Here is a 26,413-nt window from a genome sequence, read left to right as displayed (position 1 = left end):
ATGGCTCTGCTCATCGCCTGGGTATGCGTCGCTGTGAGGTGAGTGAGCTCCCCTCCGCGCCCCACCAACCCCCGAGGGCTCCTTCAAGCCCCGCCGCAGCCTGGAGGCGCAGGCGAGGCGCGTCTGGGGCCTCGTCCCTCCGCTGTTGTCCCCCGGAGGCCGAGTTTCTCCCCTCGACAGGCGCGAGTTTGGCGGGAGGGCTGAGGCGAGGGGACGGCGGCGCGAGTCCGGCGCGAGGGCGGAGGCGAGGGGACGGCGGCGCGAGTCCGGCGCGAGGGCGGAGGCGAGGGGACGGCGGCGCGAGTCCGGCGCGAGGGGGCTGACGGCGGGACTTGCCTCTCCTCGCAGCATAGAGAAGACGCTGGGGGGCCAGGGCGATGGGGGGGACCTCTACTCGCAAAACATCACTAGGATCCTCGACAAGCTGTTGGACGGCTACGACAACAGGCTCCGACCGGGAGTTGGAGGTAGACGGCAACTCCCGTCCCCTCGGGGAGCCTGAGAGCACACGGCCCGGTGGGGGGAGGGCGAGCGGAGCTCTCCAGCTCCCGGTGCCAGCGGCCGCCACAGCGGGCGTGGGGAGGAGGGTCCCGTCCCGGATCCGGCAGGAGGGAGGCGGTGAAACCCAAGAGGCGGGCGGCAAAGGCGGAAGGTTTCCCCGGCCCCGCCAGCCCCCAGCCCGCCGGCTCTTGCGGGGCGGCCCCGGTGCTGCGCTACCGCCGCGGGGAGCCGTGCCCGCCAGCCCCAACCCCGTTCCGCTCCCAGCTCGTCTCCGTGTTCCGCAGGCGCCGTGACAGAAGTCAAGACGGACATCTACGTGACCAGCTTTGGGCCGGTGTCCGACGTGGAGATGGTAAGGGCCCCATTTGCCGCCCCTGCACTCCTTTCCCGGGATTCATTACGGTGGCATCTGAGTTGACCGTCATTAAAGCAGATTACGAGACTTAATCTTCCTGACAATCTGTACGGCCCAACAGTGCAGTTTGGTTGGAGCTGCGTAGAGCTGTTTCCCCAGCAGAGTCAGCCGGGGCAGCCCCTGGCCCAGGCCCGAGGCTGGGCACAGAGGGCAATGCTGGCCTCAAGTGTGGGCAGGCATGGGAGGTTAAAGATGCCTCTTTAACCTCGTTAAGAAGATTGTAAGCATCTGTGGCCCAACACATAGTTTTGCAGGAAGCCTGCATGGTAGGCAACAACCTAATGAGCAGCTGTACTGGAACGGTGTCATTTCTGAGACAGCTGGCCCCTGTCATGCTGGGTGTCCCCAAACTCAGGTAGCTGCAGACTTGGGTGAACTCTACCAACTACAGCAGCAGCCCCAGGAAAATGTTAAGCCATCGGCGTGAGGCTGGCATTGCTGTTCTCATTCTGGAAATCTACTTTGATTGCTGTTTTTGCCCTTGTATACTTCCTCCAATACCTGCTCACCTGAGCCTGCAATCCGGTTTGCAGGCAAGGAACTGTGGGCCACAAGATACAACCAAAAGTTTTTCCACCTCTCTTCATCAGTCAACCTAAGAGAAGGCATAAGCTTGCCTTTTACACATTTGCCTCCAGACAAGGTTTAGCTCCATTTCCTAAGCAACTTCTGTAGGGAACTCCTTTCTGAAGGCTTGCAAGAGTATTACTAATAATCCTCAAGAAAAATAACACAGATTAGATTAATATTAACTTGGCACCATAATCCTGCGGTGATGCGACTCACTCACATCAGTCCCTTCTTTGTGAATACCCAAAGTTAAGTTGCAGGAGACACACTGAGCATGATTCTTTGTTCCTCGCAATTAAACATTGATAGTTTGTTTTTGCACTTTGAAAGGATACTAAAGTAGACATCTATATTTCCTTAGACCTCAGTCACTTTGAATTAAATTATTATCTCTGAGAGGACAATGAGGTTTTTTGTCTTACTCATGTCAAATTATCTGTTCACTGATTAATTTGTAACTATTCTTTAAATAATAAGAAAATAGGATATTTTTTCATAGACTAACTACTCACTGTTAATAGGATTACATGTTTAAGCAGTAAATGAAATGCCATTGATGTGTGTTAGGTTTTTTCATGGAGTTACTGTGTGCACAGCAACTTGGGACCGCTGGCCCCCAAACATAAGTTACCCACCTATTTATTTTCCATAGGAATACACAATGGATGTCTTCTTTCGGCAGACATGGACTGATGAGAGGTTGAAGTTTAGTGGGCCAACTGAAATTTTGAGATTGAACAATTTAATGGTCAGTAAAATTTGGACACCAGACACATTTTTTAGAAATGGAAAAAAATCAATTGCTCATAATATGACAACTCCTAACAAACTTTTCAGAATTATGCAAAATGGAACTATTCTTTACACAATGAGGTGAGAGCCTATTCTGCTTTTGGTTGACCTTTATTTTTGATTCTTTCAGCAGTGTTCCTGCATACCATTTTTTTCATTGTCATCTACTATAATGTATTCTAGACTAACCATTAATGCCGATTGTCCTATGCGGTTGGTGAACTTCCCTATGGATGGACATGCTTGTCCATTGAAGTTTGGAAGCTGTAAGTTTTTCTGTATCTTTCATTTTTTTATAGTAATACATTTGTTCTACATATATGTGAGAAGATCAGAAGTGAGATCCTAGGACACTACTTAATGACATACCTGACATTTTTTATTATTTTTTTTATACTAGAATCTTAATTTCCCCGCTGACCTCAGACCATTCATGAGCACAGGGATTTGTTCACTGAAGGATGACTGTTGAAGCATATTTTATTTTTTATTATTCTTACACATCTAGTAGTCAAAGTGGGTCCATCAACAAGTCATAAAATCTGTGGTACCTTTATTATATTACTTCTAGTTTTGCAAAATGAAAATATTTAGTCGATCTCTGGTAGTCAATGTATGTGTTTTATAGCAAATTAAGAAACAAAAGCTAGTCCCTATCACATCCCACCTCAACCATTCTCTTACTGTTGATTTTTTTGCATTTTGCCATTAATGAGGTTAGAAACTCGCTGGAGCAGGATGCATGTTTCTCTGCGTATTTGAGCCACAAAAGGGATCATGCTACTTATTTTTTCAATTGCTTATAAATTACATAATTAATAATAGTAATTTTTCGCTCTTTAACTCAGATGCCTATCCAAAAAGTGAAATAATTTATACATGGAAAAAAGGACCCCTGCATTCAGTAGAAGTTCCACAAGAGTCTTCCAGTCTTCTCCAGTATGACCTCATAGGACAAACTGTATCTAGTGAAACAATTAAATCTAGCACAGGTAAGATGTAGTCATGTGGGAACTATTGACATTATAAAACACATCTTGAAAATAAATTACAGGTTTTTTTCCATATAGAACTGAATTAGTTTAATTATCTTTTGCCATTTTAAAAACTAAAATCCTTGGAAAGAATCTAACCATTGTCTCTGAAAAGACAGCTTTTCAATATGGTCCCTTTAAGCACACAATTTTTCATGCAATTCTTAAGAATTCCCCCTGCCTCCCTGCCCCAGTAAAAACAATACATCAAGTGAATATTATTTTCCTCTCTTTCCATAAGGTCACTTGGCCTTTTTTTAATCAGCTTATTTTTATTATGCAATAGGAGGCCTGCAAGTGCTTTCCTCAGAAAGGAAACCCTATGTTGGGTTTAAGCCAAGAACGTTGACTCATATGTTGCCAAAATAATGCTGACATACTTGTCTCTTAACAGGTGATTATGCAATCATGACAGTTTATTTCCACTTGCAAAGGAAGATGGGCTACTTCATGATACAGATATATACTCCATGCATTATGACAGTCATTCTTTCTCAGGTGTCTTTCTGGATTAACAAGGAGTCTGTTCCAGCCAGAACAGTTTTTGGTATGCTGCATTAAGGTCTTTGAACAGCTCAGCATCACATATACCATTCATTCATTACTTTCATTGCTTGTTTGTTTTAGGCGAATATTCACTTCAGCTGCTCTATTTCCATCTTCAAAGGAAAATAGGCTACTACCTCATTCAGACATACATTCCATGCATCATGACTGTAGTCCTGTCTCAAGTTGTGTTTTGGATCAACAAAGAATCTGTTCCAGCAAGAACCGTGGCTGGTATTCATGTTTTGTTCTTTTATCATTCACTTCATTCACTGTATTGAATCCATTGTATCAAACAGCTCCTGAAATCCAGGGGGAATTAGAAAAGACAGCTAGTAGGTTTCAGTGAACAAAAGTAAATACTAAAATTAAAACAAATAATATTCAGTCTGCCCGTGAGGGTCAAAATTCTTTACTCAGAATGTTTGCTTAGCCAGACTTGTTTGTGATGGGTTTTTTTTCCCCCTCAATATTTCTTTGTGTGTAGGAAGGGACAAGTTCAGAGTAAATGTCAACCTGTCCATATTTTAAAGAGGAGTTTTTCTATTGATTTATTCTCTTGTGAAAGCAATCTGAGTTAAAGGTTTTTACAAAAAAAATCACATGGACTGGAATTAATCTCGTCTGACATAAGGTACCTCATCTAACACTCATTCTGAAATGCTCTCTTCCCCTTATCTACAAAGGTATCTAAACAACTAGCAGGAACTTTAGATGGATAAAGTTAGGTGAGACGAATGCTCATAGAGTTGTAATGTGAAAGGTGTGTCCACATTGCATGGCAGGGTCCTTTTTTCTTTCCAGTGGTTTGAATTAATGCTCCCAAAGCTCTGAATTTTGTCTGCTTAAATTTTTAGTGTGTGCTCTGCTATTAAATTTGACACACACACCCACTTCAATGTTGATAGGCTCTGAAACTGCACTCATTGTTAAGGCGTAAACTTTCACTCACTGAATTGTTTCTACAAAAAAAATCATAAAAATACTAAGCAAAAATAATAAACTTGTCCAAAACTTCATGAATCCACTACCCATACACACGTGCAAACCTATCTATTTTCTCTTAACCCAGTACTTCTAAACAAGAAGTTTCCTTTGTGAGATTTATCTTCAGTAACAAAAAGGCAGCTATATGTTCCCTAAGGATAAATGATGCAAGTCTCATAATTCAAAATGAGTCTATAATTATAGTTAGCAGGCTAGAGAGCTTTTATAATTTGATTTCAGTGAATTGGCATTTCCTACCTGCATGGAATGGTATTCATAAAAGCATTGCAAACTTTTAGGAATGCTAAGTGAACACAACTTTCTCAGGTGCCTCTGAAGGAAGATCAACACTTTTGTTCTTGAAATCCCTCTTGGGAGCTGAGATGCAGTTTGGCATCATTAAGCACTTGCAAGTATTATTTTCTGGCAGTTGGGATTTCTTTAAGTGCTTAAAAATATTAAAATATCAGGCAACAGATTTTCAAGGATGTTTATTGCAACTGAAGAATAAAATATGTATAGGCTTGTACACCAAATATGATGCTACCTGATTTAGCTTTATATTGCATCTCTGGACTATACAGTTATATCCTGTACATTTTGAATAAAACATATTTGATACCTCGTGGGCAGTAGAAGTCAATTCTATGTGCTAGAAGTAATGTGCAAATAAGTCTTTAGCTGATTCAGTAATAACTACATAGAGACCCCGAACCCTGGAATAACAACTCTTAGATGTAATACTGAAGAGTAAATATAGAATTAGAAACAGAAAATATTTTAAGAAAATAGTAAAATAGACACCTTTCTCAGTATTGTGGAAAATTAGTCATCCTTATTGCATTCTTATTTCTCCCAGCCACAGTCTGAATTTATAGTCCTTACTCATTCAAAATCCCATTTATTCTAAATACTTTCATCTAAGAAAAAGAGGGCAAATTTCCTATGACAAAAAAGGCTTTCAGGCCCCAGTGAAACAGAAGAGGTTTAAAAAGGAGAAGCTTTAAAATGGAGATGTTAAGTCTCCTTTCTGCATCATATTGCAAATACTTGAATTACAAATTTTCAGTTTTACTTCTAAGTTCCAAAACTATAAGTTTGAGAGAAACTAACAGTAGAAGGATAACAATAGTGTGCCTAAACCAGTTTCTCAAGACAAATTCATTTAGCAACTCTACCTCCCACATGATGCCAGTTATCTTTTGCAGGTAATATTACAATTAATACTCTGACCATTTTGCAAAGATAAATTAGTGGTCATAAGCACCTACTCTTTACAGACCTGCAAGTGAAAAATGTGAGACAGAAATACTTGAAGAGGCACTCTTGTGTTCTTTGTAACTGTGTCATTGGAAAGAACAGCAGATTGCTAATATGAAATTCCTTATTTTATGTGGAACCATATACATAGCTATGCATATACATATATATATATGTGTGTGTGAAGTTTTATGAAGCACGGAATTATCAGAAATTACTTAGAATAAAAAACATGGTTATTGGAGCCCTAACTTTAAGTATGCTCTGAATCCATACAGCAATGGCTATTATTTCACATTTTTATGTGCCTTTATCTATGCTTTTTTGTTCCTGGCAAAAAGTTGATCTGTTATTTTGCAGAAAGATAGTAGTCAGCTTCTACCTTCCTAGCAGGTCAACCTGAGAATTTTAAATTAATATCTTGTTATTAAAGTTTATTTATAATGAAGTCTCAGGCAGGGAAAGGTGTTTGGTTTTTGTTGTTTCATTTTCAATAAGAAAAGATAACATAGTTCAGTGTTTGCATTATGTAACAGGTTCTTCAGAACTTACCGAGAACTGTTCAAAGTGGAAAGACAAGGGTAAACAATCATCAGTTACACAGTTTACCAACTGTAATTTGGCATTCAGTTTGATAAAGTAGTTTTCCACAGTGCAGAGCATTTCATCAATATTCACTCCACATTGAGAGAAGTCTTATCTATATCTCTAATAGAATAGGAGTCCTATTCCTAAATTTAAATTTCTGCTGCAGTAAGTTTTTATTCAGATACAGAATATATCACTTTTATTACTAACTAGCACATGGACAGATTCTAATCTAATCACACACCATATTGAAAAGTTCTTTCTGGACCTTTGAAATTGAAATGTATCTCGGCATACTTGTATTCATATTATAAAATGAGTCTCGCAGATTTGGGAGAAGTAGAGACCCTACATATTGTTATACCGTCTCCTATTTGCATTTCATTAAGACATGTCAGGTAATGACATTGCGATGTAGTTAACCTCAGACAGGTGACAAGCTACATCATGTGAAAGAGTTGCAAAAACACTCTGAAAATAATCAAGTCACCCTGTCTTGATGCTGCAGTATGCAATGACACTGCATCCTTTCCACTGAGCATCATTCATAGCATATTGATTCATCATCACAACATGACATTATAACATCTTTTACTTTCTCACTTACCCTTTCCCAACTGCAGAAAAGAGCAGAAGAGGATATTCTCCACCTTACTGGTTTTAAACACCTGCAGTTTTCACATTTTAGCAGGCATAATTATAAGTAAACATGAGTCACAGAGACTTATATGTTAATGAATGAGTTTGCTTTTGCACTTTTTGCTTGTATCAGGCAGCGGTGAGAAGTAAGTATATTTCCTACATTATTAATGCTGTACACTCCAAAACAGAAAGAATAAATTCATTAGTTCATGAAAGAACACTATGGGGCCCATGAGCTACAGGACCTGATTGTTGTGTGAAAATAGATCAGCAGCTCCAGAGACGTAGCTTTTCTATACTTTTGTATTTGTAACTGTGGGTGCTTTCAAATCAAGATACTGTTAGTGAATCTTAAAAAATGTAGCCAGTGATTAAAGACAACTGCACAGAGGACCAAGCTGTTATTACTAGAAAAATTTGGATCGTAGCTTACCACTGATTTTAATGCAGAATTTGATTGATTCAATGAGGGTTCTGCAAGCCATGATCTGTCTTGTGCAACAACAGAAGAAAAAGAGGATCACTGCTGGGCAATGACAGTCTGTTAATCTAGATTTCTGCTGTACGTTCCACTTATTAACCCCTCAAGTAAACTGTCATAGTTTGAGCCTGAATTTTGTTATACCCATGTTTATAACAATTCTAAGCTGCTGCACCATGTAGTATGTAGTTATCTTAACTTTCAGTCTGCTCAATGTATTAAAGAAATTTGTTCAGAGCTTTTAGATGCTGAAGCCAGTATACATGTATTAAGAATACGAAATACTTAGCAGTCTTGTTGGTTAGCTGGTACGTAGGATGACAGCTAAAACAAAAGAGGAGTTGGGGTTTTTCAGTATATGAATTTAGCAGTAGCAGGGTTGAAGCAAAATACTAATGTCCCCATTTTCTTTCTCTTACTTTCAAGGAATCACTACAGTTCTAACAATGACCACTTTAAGCATCAGTGCACGGCATTCTTTGCCCAAGGTGTCCTATGCTACCGCCATGGATTGGTTCATAGCTGTGTGCTTTGCCTTCGTCTTCTCTGCACTTATTGAGTTTGCAGCTGTCAACTACTTTACCAATCTTCAGACTCAGAGAGCAATGAGGAAGGCAGCCAGGGCAGCAGCACTGGCAGCAGCACTATCAGCAGCAACTGTACCGGCAGAGGACGAGATTGTCTCGGTAATTGCTTGCTTTTCTGATAATAAGCATCATATAGGAAGAGGCAGCTGAAGTAGTGAATGCAAAACAATATTACAGTGATCTTAACCTGAAACAGTTTATATAACCAGATCATGTCCATTTATCAAAGACATTGTTCTTTTTTCAGAAAATTGAAAGACTTCATTTATTCATACTGTTTAGTGAAACTTGAGATATGATTTACTAGAGAGATGTTATTTGGTAAGGTATTTAAGGAAAGCCATTAGACTGTTACCCAGAATATTTCTCTTGAGCAATGCTGTAGGCAGTGTGGTCAGGCAGCTGTGGTTCTCTCAGTAGGTCTGCAGAGTTTGTAGGACACTGTACAATGGCATGAACATGTGCATTGGCCAGATGATTATGGGATCACTGTAGTACACTGGTACATACCATAAATGGGTCATCTGGAAGAAGAGGAATTAGCCTTTACATAAACTTGGAATCTGTTACTTCCATAAAAATCTGTGTTGGTGGAAGCTTGGGGAAAAAAACATAAATGTAAAGATTAAGGATAAATTTTAGTATATGCAAAAGAGAGGAAGGCTATCTAGTATCAAAAAAAATATGTCAGAATTGCTTGTAAATATTATTCCTTGCATCGCAGGCTAAGTAATGAATGCTGTCTCACAACATATGTTAATATATTTATCACTAGAGCCTTCCTGTTTTCAACAACAGTTTTGCTACCACCAGATTTCCTATTCTGAGAGGAATAAGTATTTGAATGATCTTCTGCAAAACCTTTGAATCTGTAGTTGAATAAGGAAGTCAATCAAGATATCAGGGCAAGATCTTACCCACCATATAGTAATTTTCCCACATTTGCTTGTAAACACCAGTTAAAGTTATAACATTTAGGCACATTCAAACCATTAAATTCATAATTGATAAGTTCCATATAAAACCAAAAGCTCCACAGCATCCTGCTACTGGTCCTCATTGGAGCTAATTAACAAATGTTCTTCACTTCAACTGGGAAGCATTGTGCTTATAAGCCACATTGTACTTTGCTTACAATTTTATTAATATTGAAAAAAAAAATGAAGACATTGTAAAATATAATGAAATACAGAAATGCATTTTGTTGTCACTAAATATATAAATGCAAAAAGAAGCAAATCTTCATGCATTTTAAGTCAGAACCACAGCTTTTTTGTTTGTTTTTTAAACTACAGTTATATAAAGAAAACACAAAAGAAAGTCCAAAAAATTTAAAAGGAGCCTGGAAGCAAATGTCAGCAGAATCTTGCACCGATTTTAAAGTGACAGCAGAAAGACTGATTTAGTTTTGGCAATATTTGCAAAGTTCATATCTACATTTACTTTAACTAGTAAACTTTTATAATTATATTTAAAACTTACAAAAAACAATGAGAGGAAAAGAGAGCATGCATTTGCCAATATTTAGGGAATACTTCTCCCCTGCCTAATATCATGGTATTTGCCTGAGAAGTAGTCTGGACTGAATGAGCAGAACATTGCAATGGTAAAATAAGGTAAGATAAGAAAAATACTGTTAAGACTGAAGGAACTTTAAAATGTACTAAAGCTTCATTTTTGTTCTTTTGTTGACTTTTTTTGAGGGCAAGCTGGCAAAAAAGAAGTTAGAGAGATCACTTAGCTTTATGTAGCATGAGGAAAATATTGATAGCTGTTATATAATGAAGAGGAACAACAGTTCTGATTTTTCCTACACACACTTCCTCATTCAAGTTTGAGTTAATCATAGGGAGATTTCCAAGAAGGGAAGAAAAAAAAAAACCCCTACTTTTTTAAATTTAAGTCCCTGCTGAGTGAGATGAAAACAGTTTGGCCTACTCTGCATGTGCTACTGCTGGTGAATTCAGAGTAGATGCTACAAAGCCACTGCCACCCCTCCTACCCCCCCATCTCAATCTCTAGAAGGTAACCGTTTCAAAAAATTACCCTCTACACATGCTCAGATATACTAGAACATACTCCTGATGATTGTGGCTCCTCCAGTACTTGTGGGTGAGATTTACATGGTCTCCGTATGATTGCAGACCGAGCTAAGCACAAGTTACAAAATTGCTGTTGAACAAATTAATAAAAGAAAAGGAAATTAAAAGACTTCAAGTTTCTTATCAAGGGCTTCAGCCACAAACAAGCACTGAGCCAAACTGAAGACACACCTTCCTCATTTGTAAATACTTACTTGTTAGATTTTCCAAGTAAAAACAAGCAAAAAATAAGCATCTAGGAGTAAAATAAACATCCAGGAAAGCACACTGCAACCATTTCCTCAAGAAAACTATTCACAACTAGCTAACAACATAGAGATTTAGAAGAGTAGTAAACCCCATACCATCAAGGTCCCAAGGTAAACTCAGTCTCTAAAACATCCCATAGTGTCCACAAAATTCTGTACTCCTGATCTTGCTCAAAGGTCATATTGTCCAAGACAGTAGATTTCAAGCGCTGCAAGTACACCACTTTTTTCTCACAGGACTAGTTCTCTCTGAGAACCCACCTCTGCAGTAATAGAAAAAGCAAAATCAATGAGATCATAAAAATGCAGGGTACTTACAATGGAAGGAGAGATGATGTAGTCAAAATGGCTTCTACAAAAATTAACAACTGGAATTAAAAAGTATCATTCCAGAAAGGCATGCTGGGAAAAAGGAGTGATTACAGAATAACACATTTTAAGAAGGTGTTATTCTTTCTTTCTTTGTGTAGTGAAGGTAAGGGGGAAAGAACTTCTGTATGTTGTCACATAGATCACAGAATCATTAAGGTTGTAAAAGACCTTTAAGATCATCAAGTCCAATCATCAGCCAACACCACCATGCCCCCTAAACCATGTCCCAAAATGCCACGTCCAGATGTTTTTTGAACACTTCCAGTGATGGTGACTCCACCACCTCCCTGGGCAGCTTGTTCCAATGCTTGACCACTCTCTCTGTAAAGAAATTTTTCCTAATGTCTAATCTAAACCTCCCCTGGCGCAACTTGAGGCCATTTCCTCTTTTCCTAATGGAGGTATTGCAGCCAGTGATGTAATTCCAGCTGAAACAGTCCTGAACTAGCTAATTTGAATGTTAACAATGTAGTTAGCACAGGCTGATTGCGTGAGTATATGACCATTTCCTCAGGATTATCATCCTCTGCTGAGCTTTGTACTTCCATAGCTACATTACTGGTCTTAAGATAGTTATGTTTAAATAAGGCACATAGCGTAATATGCAGTTTCTTTCTTATTGTAGGTTTAGGATCTGTTTCTGAGGTCTTGATTTGTCCTTTGTTGCCCCATACCCCCAGCTTCTTCTATTTGTTTGCCTCTAAACTCCTTTATCACTTTTCTTTCCAGATTTTTCTTTTTTTGGTTGCTACAATTCTTAGTCTTTAGCCCTTGCATAGTTTATCTTACTTCCTCTGCTCTTTTTTTGCCTTTTCTCCCCCTTTACTCCACCTGCCTTCTTAAAATAGTTGTTTTCTAATTCACTAGAAAAAAAATCTGAATTCATGTCTTATACATTAAAATGCTTTTTAACTGTGTACTTTATTTGGTTTTAAAAAAATAATTAAAATCAAATACCTTGGGTTTTGGTACATTCTCTTTTATAATCTGTGATTTTTCTTTTTCATTTCTTTTTGCTCTTTTAGAAAGGATAGTAAAGTTTTTCATCCACTTGTAATGCGCATATTTTTACTTGTGATTTTTACTTGTGATTTTTAAGTGCATGGAAGTTGTCAGGATTTTAGCTATTTAAAAGGGCAGGTATAGGATGAAGAGTGTAATGTGTTAAAAAATGCTTACTGTCTTGTGCATTTATAGAAGAAGTCAGATTGTATTTTTACATTGAGAAAATTTCTAAAGATTGTAAAGATTTACTTAGTTTTGGGGTGTCCATTTGTAAAAATAAAAGTGAAAAAGTGAGATGTGCTTACTTGAAAATTTTCTTGGCTATACAGCTGCCAATGGAATTCTGCTACCAGTAGCAACATTAAGGGTAACAGCAGACTACAGACTATATGTTTTAATAATCTACTATCTTAAATTGCCTGAAGAGTGGCTAAAGAACATTGTGGTCAGAATAACCTAAGGCTGTCTGAACCAGTCCTTTCTGTATGAGAGGAGACCCATTCTCCTGCTTTGTGTATGAGAAGCCTGGGGAGACAGTTTTGGTATAAATGAAAATTCAAAGGAGTTATGAAACAGCCAGTTAGAAGCTTTTGCTGCTTGAGTGATGGCCTAAACTCATAAAGATAAATGTATTTACAGAATATATTCAGGGTTTTTTGAATTTCAAATTAAATATTTTTCCTGGAAAAAAATATCAAAAATCTTTCAAAATGCTATCAAAAAGCCACCTTTTCCCTTCAGCCTTGTTAATTTTGTTTAAAATTTTCCTGTATTCAAATGAACAAAACTTCTTATCACAGTTTTTATATTGTAGCCAAAAAACCTGCACACTCAGAAAAGAAAGATGGCAGAAGATCAAATTCTGCTCTGCTCTACTCTACTAATGAAAGTAGGAGAAAATCTGCTCAAGTCCTTGGACTACACTGGTTTCAGTAAGAGAGACAGTGGTCTGACTATGTGCTCAGTTAACTGATGACAGACCAGCATGCCTGTTCTGGTTCCAGGAAAGCCACTCTATTTACCTCAGTTAACAGAGAGCAGAATTTGGCTTGCTCTGTCAGCTGTAGGCAATCCCTGCGTGAAATACAAAACTATGGGTGTTCCACTCCAAAATACAATGGCAACAAGCTGAGTAGTCATCTGGACCCTGACAGAAACCTGTTTTTATTCATATGGTGACCAAGTTTGTTCTAGCATGTAAAAAACAAATACTATATATATACACATATATAAAAAAAATTATGGAATTTAGCTTTTTAATCAATTTCAAATGTGTATTTTTTTTATATCAATCGTATTGTTTCATCATTATGGCATCCTTCATCCAGAAATACCCCAATACTGGAAGTAGCAGGGGAAAGGGAACTCGTGATACTGTCTGGAGTGCACCATTTGAAGGAATGCTCTGCAAGATGGTCAGGGAGTACACACCATGGATCAAAAGACATCCTTTCCATGTGAGAGACTACATGTGAAAAACAAAAGATTGTTACAGGGTGGTAGCTTGATTACAGTTATGTTCTAAAAGACCTGTTGTTTTAACAGAAAACAGCACAGAGCAGTGAAATATTGTTGGGAGAGCTTCCTTCTCCCTACAAATAACCCTGTCCCTGTCTTTCAAAATAACATGGTTTGGGCAGGAAAGGGTCCTCATTCTCTTTAACAACCCTGCCCAACTGCAGAGTAGCCATATGTCACTTCAGCATAGAGGATTTAGTTTTCTATAATTACGTCAGAATATATTGAGTATGTTTAATGAGTATCCTAGTGTAACTGAAAGGAGAGCAGTTCTATTTGGCTTATCAACAACCCTTTGTGAGATCATCCTAGAAACAGCTATATGCATTAAAATCTTGACTGAGAACATGGCACTTTCAGTCGAATTACAGAGACCTTCCTGCTCCTCCAAAATTGCAGATTATCCAGTAGAAATAAACAACTTTCAGTTATATTTTGACATTATGATGACATTATTATGTCATTATGTCATAAATGTCATTATTAGGACATTTTGTCATCCCAACAAGGAAAGTAGATGATGATTATTTGGTTCTGCCTGAGTTAAATATTTGTCTGATTAACAAAGCCAATGCAGGGCAGTAAGAAATGTTTAGAAGTAGCCGATATCATACACCAAAATAGAAAAATTGAAGATGGATTGGATTTATACATTTTTTTGTTCAACATTGAAGTCTAATCCCAGTACATTTTTTGCAAGGGAGCAGTGAGAACAAAATAAAGGAGGTTAAATTATAGAAAAAAGCCCCAAACTAGCCTCTCTAGTTCTGTTTGTATAATTCTGTCATTTAGACACTCAAAGGAGTAGTTTCTATATGCTGCAGAACTTTAGCACAGTAAAGGTAGAGACGGGGATTGTTCTGGACTGACACTGAAAAGTTTAAGAGCCAAATGTGACTTTGAACATGTAAATCTGTTTAAGAGAAACACATATTTTGACAGAGGCTCTGTGCTAATTATATGATTTTTTGGATGTGCTACATATAAATGTTAGAAAGAGACTCTACCACAGTACATTCACATTAAAAAGAGGATGACTGTGGTTCCAGTCTCTGCTCTCCTTAGTGCTTACTTGTTTTACATGACAGCAATTTTAATACAATGGGCATGGTATATTTTTCAAAGTTATGCTTTCTGCCTCTAATGGCTCTTTAGATTTTCCATGCAAAGTAGAACAGCTTTGAAGTTATACAGTAATGGCCTCTCCCCCTGACCACTTTCACCTGATGGTTAGGTTATATTTTGAGAGAGGTGAATTTCAATCCCCAAAGGTTAAGAAAGAATGTGAATGTGGCTTTCCCATGCTCCAAGTAAGTAATTTATCCTAAGTGTTTTAACCCTTTTACTAAGATAAAGCACAACGAAAACAAATTTGCACATTATTCCTCACAGTATTTCTAGGAAAGGAAACTTAGAATTGCTAAAGAGATGCCTAAGCCCAGGTCTAGTAATGATTTCTAAACTATATTCAACTTTTAGTTATGCAGAACACTGTTTATAGATATTAGCAATATATATTTTTTGAATCAGATCCCACAGATGAGATATGCAAAGAAATGGCTAAATTATAGGTTGTAATCAATTTCTGGCATGAAATGGATACTTAAACTGCACAGGACTGTAAAGATTGAGGTACCCTAATGCATGCCCAAAAGGAGATCTTGCATAATGTGGTGAAATTCTCTGCTGCAAGGTGCTGCAGTTTAGTTTATAACCTAGTAGTAGCATGAGTATCTTATGTTATAAACTAAACTGACAGTGAGAATATGTATGTTCAGTACAAAGGAACAGAGAATAGCAGAGAATTATACAAATATGAATTACAGAAATCTCTTGAGGAAAAGAAACATAAGAACAAAGCGCATTCATAAATCACAGTTAGCTTCCACATAAAAATCAGAAAAAGCAGACAAAGAATTCCATTTACTACAAGGTTATATATGCGGTATTTTTTAAAATCTGGAAGCCAAGCAATTTGCTGAGAGTCACCTGAGATATTCTGAGCATAAGCAAATTCTAGTGATATTGATGAGAGCTGTGAGAGAGCAGCACCTTTATAGACAAGATGAGACTACTTTGTGAGCTTCCTAAGGGATCAGATAGCTGAGCTGCAAAAGTTTAATAAAAGCCAGACTATACCTTGCTAGCCTATACACACCAGTCTTTGTCTAGTCCAGTTTTATGGTATCTCACATTAAATAGTGACCTTGCAATCTGTTCTGTGTAACTGGGTAGTCACAGGTAGTGACAAGTTTAATTGCTGATGCAACTAACATTCCGTATGAGTGCAAGAGTACACCTCTGAATCAGGATTCAGTAACTTAACAAAATTAATTGTTTCATTATGACATGGTGTGCCATACTTCAGGCTTCTGGTTGTTGTTCTTGCTGTTTGTAAAACAGTCGTTACTATTTGAGTGACTGGCTGTGTGAACTATGCAGAATAGGCTATTCATTCCTGTTTTCTCTCTGTGTTTTGCTAAAGTTTCATGATGTCATTGTAGGTAATCTTTGTCAAAAGGAAAAGTTAAATCTAAATATAGTAGACAAATTACTGTAGCTGCTGTTCAGAACTCATCTGTAATAAGAAACTATATGCCTCCTCAACTTGGTTTATCAGTGAATTCCAATGAAAAAGATGACTTGTGGTTCTGGGGCAGCAAGTCTGGTCTACAGTTAACTACCATACTGAGAAACATCTTCATGACACATCTGAGAGAAATTTGGGCTTAGAATTCCATATCCTGAGTAGCGGTATATAAGAAAATAGTCTTGACCCTGACTTGCTGGGTGGGCACACGAGGGTGTTAAAGACCATGTAAAGAACTACTCAGGGACTTTCTTAATGATTTATATCAACTTCAAACCATCTCCTCAGCAGGTGAAGAGCATGACAAAAATCTGTCATTTTACCGAGACAGTAAAATGCATTGGTCCTTCCTGAATATTGGAATAGGCTATTTTAGGTAATGAGAAGTAATTAATATCACTCCATTGATAAAAATGGACCTAAACTGGCTCCAAAGTGGGAGCATAATCATTAGCTAGTGCACTCCCCAAGTTCTGAGGATACACATTGACTCCAGATCTTCCTGTCTCCAACCTGAGATGAAACCACATTGAGATAATCCTCCTTCTATAGCAATCCTCCTTCTATAGGAATGAGATTTAATAAGTAATATAAATAACAACCAGGATTACACTTTTCAATTGCCTGTTCAGATGACCACAATGATTTTACTACCCCTACATTCTAAATACGTTCAGTACTAAACGTCATCCACAGACCATATGCTACATCTGTTCTGCCTACTATTAACCCCATCACCTCAGTACAATAACTCCCAATTCATGCTTGAATGATCCAGAGCAGAATTTGACCCATGAGAATATTGCAGATAAAAAGGGCTAAGATTCACCTTAGCACTTATATTTTTAGGAACCATTCATTCTCCACAAAAGGTCAAGCTATCTTGCAGTAAAGAGAAAACCAAGCTACCTTATGACTTCTACAATCAGCTCAAAGCAGGGCATATAAGCAAAACAGAATAGCAACTTGAATGAAAGCAGTAGCCCAGGCTCTGTCAGTCAGTCTGTTTATAGAGTGGGGTGGTTATCATGATTACTGCAAGTGGGCGTGGATAACCCTCTTTCTGTTTCTGTGACGCATCTGTAGAAAAAACTTTTTTTTCTCTTTTTTTTTCAAATATTGTTCTCTCCACATTTTACTTAGACTAAAATCAGCTGTGAGGAATTTATCTTTCCCTAGTTTCAATTGGATACCAGTCTGTTCATCCATGAGCAGAACTTGGCATCATGTTGTAGCAACATCATTTGTTCTGATACTCTGGCAGTAACAATGAACACTAAAATGACAATTCCTGTTATAACTCTATTTTAAGTCATACATCAGATACCCGGTGTGCTAGGTTAGTCTTTTATCTAGAAATTGTGGCCCAAGTACAAATATAGGCAATGTATTTCAGAAAATGCTTCTTTTCCTTTTAATGACCCAGTCATTTATCTGATTGAATAAAATCTGTTTCCATGCATAGAAATCCTGCAAGATAATTCTGCAAAATGCTGACGGTGGGCTACATTTAAATGAATGATTGTCACTAAATCAATCCCAAAGAATGACTTTAGAAATTGCATATCTAACAGAATTCTGTTACCTTAAAACCATTCAAATGTTACTATTCCATTTCACAATAGATATATATGCTGTTGTATTGCAAGTTATTTACATTGTCTAAGACTTTCCTCATCAGTGTCAGTCATTTGGTCATCTAGTTCTGCTGACCAAAAAAGCTGCTTATTCAAACCCAAGAATAGCTGCATATGTTGGGCAATTTTTTGCACACAGATTTTTCATCAATAATCTGGAAATAAGTTTTGTAATCCTTTACTGATAAAGTTTTAGACTCAATCTCAAGTAAAATGTTGTATGTTAGTATTGCTTTTTAGAGTCTAAGGTATTTCTGTTGCTCCCTATTAAGAGAAAACTTGACTACTACATATCAAAAAGATAAAAACCAGCTTGACACTCTAGGCATTATTCTGTGTTTTCTCAGCCATCAGACAAATCTTACGGCTGCTGCCATGCATCCACATTAGTAATGGTAATCCTGGGTGGTGGCAGTAGCAGCGAGGTTTTTGAAAATTTCCTCCCATTTGGTACTACTGTGAAAGTGGGCAAATGACATCCATTAGAGCAGCCTTAGAGCCTGTGGTAGATCCTATTCCTAAGCCATTTCTGCAAGGAAAAAATCTATTACTTCTACTCTTGTGAAACTAAAAAAAAGGCAACTTGGCCACAAATAAAACAGGTGTACATAATGAATATACATGTCAGCCTAGCAACTAAGAGGTAAACTCTAAATGTTCCTGACATCTGGTTAAATTTTTAGGAGTTTCCATAGAGCTTTCTGAAGAGTAATTGGACCTGGCTATGAATATTGCACAAAATATAAGAATAGTTTGGTTTCATTTTACTATAAATGAAAAGAAAAATAGTCCCATTACAGTTAGGATGAGTATTTGTCTTCAGTTGTATACATGAAACTGCTGTAGGAATCACGAGATATATTTGAAAATGAAATTTCATCCTAGAAAAAACTATAGGACAATTTAGCATTCATGTCTTTGGCACCTGTAAAGTCTATTTCCTTTTGTGCAGCAGTTTTCTAGTTCATCAGCAGCTAGTTTGGGGACTAATAACAGTGTGACAGCTTGACTCCATTCAGTGTTTACCAAAACTCATCAAATGGGCTCACACACTTGAGCCAGCCCATATGTGCTATTTTGTTTAAACTCAATTCCTATCTACATAAACTTCAGTCACACCACTATATTGCAATTTAGATACATCATTACCTTCTTTTCTTTTCCTTTTAGCTCCATCTTCTCTTTTTCTTTCTCTCTTGTAGCTTCCATTTATTACCATGTTAAAAATATGGAAAACACATATTCTTTTATGTTTTTACAGCAAATCTTTAGGCCACAAATATACCTCTGTATATTTGCATTATTTTTGTGATGTCTTTATGGTGCTCTATAGCAGAGAAGCAGCAATAAATCAAAGTTGAGTAAAAAGGCAGGGAGAATCCTAATGAGCACAAAACCTAAGGGTCTATATCCAAAAATCACCTTTTTCCCCCCACCTTTTTCTTTTTTCTTCCACAGCGTTCTGACTCCAACTGTAACCTGAAGAAGCGAGTAAACTCCATAATGTCTCAGGCAGATCAGTCTCCTGAAGCCAGCATAATATCAAATAGTGCATCCCAGTGTCAACCAGTGTCTGCTCCTCCACCAGTCCCACCACCACCACCACCACCTATTGGAGGAACAAGTAAAATAGACCAGTATTCTAGGATCCTCTTTCCAGTGGCATTTGCAGGATTCAACCTGGTATACTGGGTTGTTTATCTTTCAAAAGACACTATGGAAGTAAGTAATAGAATTTCTGAATACTTGCTTGTAATATGTAATGTGCTTACTTGACCAATATTATTTTAATTGTTCATTTACTCTTGCAACTCCAGTTCGTCAGTCCTTTCTGAGGAAAGTTCCTGATAATAGCTTTTGTTAAAAAATCAGCTGTGGCTTCCAGTAGTAGTAACACTCAGTACAATGCAGAAAGGCTATCTGAAGATGAGAAATGTAAACACTTATCTCTATGCCATGTTGCACTGAGTAGAATGCATGGTGTAAGACAATGTATGACACCATTCTCAGCACACAAATTAATCTTAAATCTTCCATTTCTTAATCTAACTATCTGCAATAAGAAATGGTAGAATTATCTGTTGAAGCAATGTAGCCAAGGAGATAAGAAATTTAATATTGCCTAAGGTTTGCTCAGTGAAGTAATAAGATAACAATCTCCCACAAAAAGTTTATTATTCATTCTAAACATTTATCCATAGTGTGAAGAATTGACAACTGCAATACACAGTTTGTGAATCAAAAGTCCCTGTTTTTATACATTTTAACACTGATTTTTTGTTTTTTCTTCATATAGCTGAACTGTTTTTTGCAGATAAAGCTCCTAAATTCTTTGCTTAAGTTTGTTTGAATCAGAGTGATCCATGAGGTCCAGAAGAGATGTGTGCCCTGCAAATTGAGCATGTCTAGAATAATCAGTTAGTGATTAGCTTATAATTTTCAAGCAGTCATTAAACTTTAAGCCTTTAACGCTTTAATTGTCTAATTTTTCTCTTTTGCCTAAACACAGCTAATGGTGTCCCATTTCCTTGGTAAAATATACAGTCATTTGCCTCATTGCCATAGAGTTTTTGAATCTCAGTGTATACTGCAGTCAATATGATTGGTACATTCAGCTTTATTTAGGACAGCTAGAGAGATAATGATGGTATTTAGACAGTACTGAATGCACAAAGTCCTTACTTCAATAAAAACAGAGTCTGGCAATCTGGTATGAGTGGTGAGCAGATTGTACCTTTATTTCCTAGATTAGAGGTAAAGCAGGCCAAGGGAAATCTCTTGGACAGCCAAGAGATGTTGCAGTTCAAAGTAACAAGATAGTGCTGATCAGCTGATGGGTGGCATCTTGCCTCTGCTTGAAGCAGAGGCTACTAGCCTCTAATTTTGCTGATTTTTGCTACTAGTATGACCTGGAAAATGCTGTCTCTCAAAGATGGAGTGTGCTGCCAAGCAGCTTATATGAAAACAGGAGGGCAGGAAGATAGGAGGTACTATCTCTTACAAATGTTCCTGCAGATGTCTCTCTCAAGAGGTCACAGCTGCTAACTCCTGGCCACTCAAAATCTGCCCAATGCTAAATTTAGCATTTGTGCCAGAGTTACTGATCCTGCTATTAAAATATTGACTATGTGTGCAAATTACTTATCTCAATCAAAGAAGGGAAGTATCAAAAAAGCTCCTGTATAATCATTACAGCTTCGGTTTAGAGGCCAGTTCATCAGCTTGTGTAGCTTGCCATAACTCCAGTGATTTAATTCAACCGTTCACATTTTGGATATAGAAATATTTGGAACATAGCTGCCATTTCCCTTGGTACTGATGAAATATTTACACTGAACCTTGCATATTAATAGCTATATTAGAACTAGGCTTTTAAAATACTTACTTTTAGATACTTAAGTATCTAAACTATGTCTAGGACATAGTGCCGACCATAAATATTTTTAAAAGGCAACTTTTGCAAGCTCACAAACTCAGAAATTATGTTCTCTAGTAGCCTTATGGAATGACAGAAATCCATCAGCAAAATTCAGAAAACAGAGCAGTACTGACAGCTGGAGTGTTTCAAATGATGAAGAATGTAAACAATTATGCAAAATGTTGATCAAGCTCTTCTTCCTATATTACATTTTCCTCTTTGTGTACTCATCTGTAACTAATAATGATTGTTATATATACATTGCTAGGTTTCTAATTCAATATATTGTGTCACTTTGCCAGTTGTTACTTTTCAAGGAAAATCAGGATTGGTTTTGCTTTAAAAAGACATTAAAAATATGTAAGAATTTCCCATTCAAGCAGAGGACATACAAAAGGTACATGAACAAAGCCTGGCATGCTTCAAGGCCAGTTCAACTCAGTCACGGGCTCAAGCCCAAAAGATTAAATATTGGTACAGTATTACTCAGTTCAGAAATATAATTTCATTTAGAAAGTGCATTTTGTGCAGTATTTCAGGTATATTATCTTTTTTTTTTTTGAGTTACTTCTTTGAGTTAATTTGGTTTTTGTTTAAAAAACAAAATGTGAAAAAAATTTTAATCAGTTCATTGAAATAACCAAATTTTCTGTGCACAATTTCTTACAATGCACCTTTCTAGGATTTTGATTAGTGTAGTTTGGCGTGCAGAACATCATTCACCTAAGTCTGTTATTGTGAAGATTCCTAAACCAAACAGGATGGTGCATATAGAATAAATCAAGAAGCACTTCATTAATCTGTTTGTAAAAGCAGGCTATTAGCACTGGAATCAAAGATAATTTTCAACTCATCATTCTCTTCCAGCCAGACTCTTTCTTTGACTTTGAACGAAGTGCAAGAATTGTTTTTTACTTCATGTTCTGGATTCAGAGCGTCAGCTAGAACGAGCAGCCTTGTTAATGTAATGACAGAGTTGCGTGAAATAAGGAACTCTTGCCTAAGCTGTTTGGTAGTATTTCTGTGCACTACTAAGCAGTTTTCTTATGGCTTAAGTAATGGGCCATATGTTACAGAAATTAAGTCATTCTTGTGTATTGTATCTGATAATATTTATAAGAACCTTGGGGCTTGAGTCCTTTTCAAAGGTGCTCCTTGGAGTACCTTTTTCTTCCTCCTCCATTTAATCATTTTCTTTTTGGAAGACTTCAGGTTAAATCACCCTTTCTCTTACTATGCATGTAAACTAAGAGTACGCTAATTACACAGAAATTTTAGGATTTGGAAGTTTGTATAATGAAGAAGGTGTTTCTAATAAAATGTATGCTTTTAAACACTTGAATATTATTTTTTCAGAGCAGCCAGGATTGGGCAGACAGCAAGAGTATCTTAGACTGGACTCTGTATTTGTACTTCCGTATATATTGAATCAAGTCCAGCTCAACAAACCAGGAAGTTTAGTAGCAAACTTTCTTTATATAGTTAATGTTTTGCTACTTTTTAAAGCAAAATAACAGCATTCTTTGAATGAGAAAAAATTTACAAAATGGAAAAACATTCCAGCTTGAAATTAAGTGCTTCAAATTAATGCTTTTTATATGTGGATAGGGATAAAGTTATCTCCTGGCCTTAATGTTTAAATAAATGTTTCTATTCTCCATTGGAACAAGTGGGAAAATACTCTTATTCAGCAGCAGTCATCCACCATGCAACTTGATACGTAAAAGATATGTCAATTTAAACTGGTTTGTATTGTGGAGTAACAATATCATTGCAGGCAACAGTTATATTGGTAAAAGTATAGAAACGAAGCTAATATAGTTCTCTACCTGCATTTTGCAAGACAGCGTGCTGTTAGAACCTGGTATAACCAAAGGACAACATAAAAGTAGAAAAAAAGAGATACTTGAAAATGTATATGAAGAATGTGTATATGAATGTGTATAAGAAAGCTGAAATAACATACTCCAGTTTTTAGACCACAGAAAATGCTGATACTTGTATGGTAAGCCCACCTTTCTCTCAAAAGGTTTTATAACTGTAATGCTGACAGCTGCTTAAGTATAGCAATCTCACTGTGCCATTTATAAAATGAAAAAAATAAACCATTAAAATTACTCTAAGACTTACTCCCTCACTACATAAGGTCAGTTTGTAATTAATTTAGGTGCAAGGTTTGAAGATGTGACATCCCCAGGATTTATACATGCAAAATGGAACAGACATGTTTCTATGGTGCATGTTCTTCTGTAGAGTGCTGTAATATCTGCCATCCACAAAAAGCTCTATACAGTAACAAACAATACACATTTGTCTAGATTGTTCAAACAGAGAAGTTCTTGAGAGGGGAACAAACCTGCGTGACAAATTAGAAAAAGTCATACAGCATTTTTTGGCTTTGTTTTTGGTTTTAAATCTTGCCAAGTCCTTGAGCTGAGTACTAATTATGACAGTGACCTTGGTAGGTGAATTGCATGCTTAGTTTATTTTAAAATTTGCTTGATTTAGAATGCAAAGAGTGCCCTTTTAATGCAAAGAATACAAGTACTTAGTCTACCTTTGCCATATCATTCATGGCATTCATATCAATGCATATGCTGTTCTCACATCTTACACATCTTCATTCTAAAGTAACCTGTCTTAATATTTTTATGTAATGTGATATTACAGTTTTTAATGGAATGAAACATGGAATGATGTCAAACTAAAGAAGGATACGATGTTAAAGTTTTGATGATAAACTGCAGAAAAACAAGCAGAGGCCAGCTTATTATGTTTGGGAGCAGAGGAAGGTACAAAACCACTGAATGTGCTAAATGTGCTGAATCCTGGGTATTATTTGGACACAGAGAACATAGTATGAAGGCAGAAAAGGGGTTACATATTACGTTGAAGGAGAAGATGAGATTCTTATGATCCATGGATCAAGTGGGAAGAAACAAGAACAGAGAAAGAAACAAGAACTGGAAAAGTATTTAGCTTGTATTTTAATATTCATAAAGCTTGCAGTGCGTATTGTTACATCATGTTTCAATTTAAACACTGGAAAAAGAAAGTTCAGAAGAAAACAGTCATTGCCATACATACTCACAATTGAGCTTTGATGATCTGGGTAAGGAACATCAAATTCTAAGAAGATTCTCCCTTGTCATGCAATTCTATTTTAAGTTTCCTGAGACAGAAATCAGGCAGTTTTATTAGTTAACTTTATTGTTAACAACCCATAGCTTAAACTTCTCTCTAAACTTTTCTTCCAGTTTTTTGAACCTACTGCAATGCATCTTCGAAATGACCATCAGTCCAACTGAAGAACAGCTCAAGGTTTCAAAGAAATCACTGAAGGTCATGGTGGGCTGAAGTGACTTCAAAGGATTTGTCTATCCACAGGTGCTCTCAATTTTCAAACAGCGAGTATTTATGTTGGACATCACCTGGAAACAAACTCTGGACAAATCAAAAAGATAGAAACTGTACAGGGTTGTAACAATACTTTCTTAATGGTTCTTACATTGATTCTACTATAAAAGTTCTTGTTAAATTATTTTATTCAATTGTCAAAGAAAAGAATGCATTTGTTCTAATTCTGTTATAAACAATTGAATGTTCACGTGATATAAACTATCAATTACAGGATTTTTTTTAAAAATACAATAAGGATTGCTAAAAAAAGCATGATTCTGAATTGGTATAACTTGGCATGGTTTCACTGAAAGGAGCTGCACTGATTTGCAGCACTTGGAATTGGCCCAAAATAATGTTAAGAAATCCCATGAAAGGGAGCTACAATCCCATCATGTTTTCGTAACCCTTTAAAAGAAAAGATGAATGATGAATTCTGATTTTCTTTTATTTCATTTCATCTCCTTTTATTTGACATAATATTTATAAAGAATATTTACAAAGGAAATAGAAACTATTGTTCATGCACTTTAGCTGGTTAGTTATGATACTGTAACTTTTGTTGAGAGTGACCATGGAAGTACAACCAGACTAATAACAAGGAATTTCTGGGCCTGATCTAGAAATGCAGGACTGAGACACCAGGGAGTTTTCAAGGTCTAAAGCTGAATAGACAGAAAGATGCAGCTATCCATCAAGGTACACGCAAACCTGCAGCTCCAGGGAACTTCCTGGAAGCAAGCTGTGATAGCTGGTTAGGGAACAAGCTGCATTTTATCAGATGATTCGACTGAACTGCCCATAGCAAACTCCCTATAATTTTTTTCCAGAGGCAAAACAACTGTCATACTGTCAGCATATTCAGAGCTTAAAGGTAATAGTATTTTAATTTATTTGTCACTCTCAACACAAACACAAGATCTCTTTCTCATATTTCATAGGCATCTATTATTTTATTGCATATTCACCCTTCATCTCCATAATCCTTCTTAAGAATGTAATTAGGAAAGAGATGCCTAATCAAATCAAACTCCAGCCAGCTTTGTTGCAGGTGTAATGGACACTGGTAGGAGTCAAAAGCACAAAAAAGTTTTACATGCAGCCAAACAAAAATTAAGGACTCCATCTTGAAATTAATTTCAACAGAAACATGAAAAGCTGCATCAATTCAGGAAATTCAGGGTCTTTTGCTTTGTCTAAACTAACATCTTAGTCACTCTGAGAAAATAGTTAGGGGCTAATTGACTCCAGTAAGTTGTCAACTGCTTTATTGGCACTATAACAATTCTAACTGATGACCTAGCTCCAGCTGTTTTCCTTCTCCTATTTCAAGAGGAGTATATAGCTTTTACTATAGTGGTGATAGCTGGACTGAACATGTGAGATTACTTTTTATGCTCCCTGTTCTTTAACTCTCAAGAGCTTAGATGGGGACAATTTAAGTAGACTCAAGTCAATAATAACTATTGTTTGTACAGAGATGTTTGCAATTTGCTTTTCCTGACTGGCTGCAGGCTGGCATACTTGGATATATTTGTAAGTGCACTGAATTCTTTTTTCATTTTGTTTTGAAACTAAAATTGTGACTTTTTTCCCATTTTCAACATTTATATACTATTTAAAAAGAATTAAAATATGGACACTGGACAAGTATCTTATAATTTGTAAATACATCTTATTTTGCAAAAAGCAAATTGTGCTGTAGGGACCCAGCGATTATT

General features: G+C 37.0%; 1 protein-coding gene across 1 annotated transcript; it reads left to right on the top strand.

Annotated features, from left to right (window-relative positions):
• On the top strand, positions 1-24,601 carry GABRA6 (gamma-aminobutyric acid type A receptor subunit alpha6; the record flags this gene model as incomplete). The annotated part of the gene is made up of 10 exons (XM_082006239.1): positions 1-38; positions 349-467; positions 786-853; positions 2,139-2,359; positions 2,462-2,544; positions 3,127-3,270; positions 3,707-3,859; positions 8,243-8,502; positions 19,334-19,597; positions 24,551-24,601. The coding sequence occupies 10 exons, from the start codon at positions 1-3 to the stop codon at positions 24,599-24,601; spliced, it is 1,401 nt and encodes a 466-aa protein (XP_081862365.1).
• Positions 24,602-26,413: the final 1,812 nt, after the last annotated feature.

Source organism: Phaethon aethereus, assembly GCF_964289735.1.
Source record: "Phaethon aethereus genome assembly, chromosome: 14".
NCBI lineage: Eukaryota > Metazoa > Chordata > Aves > Phaethontiformes > Phaethontidae > Phaethon > Phaethon aethereus.
The sequence above is the reverse complement of the archived record's forward strand: the minus strand, read 5'-3'. Positions and strand labels throughout refer to the sequence as shown.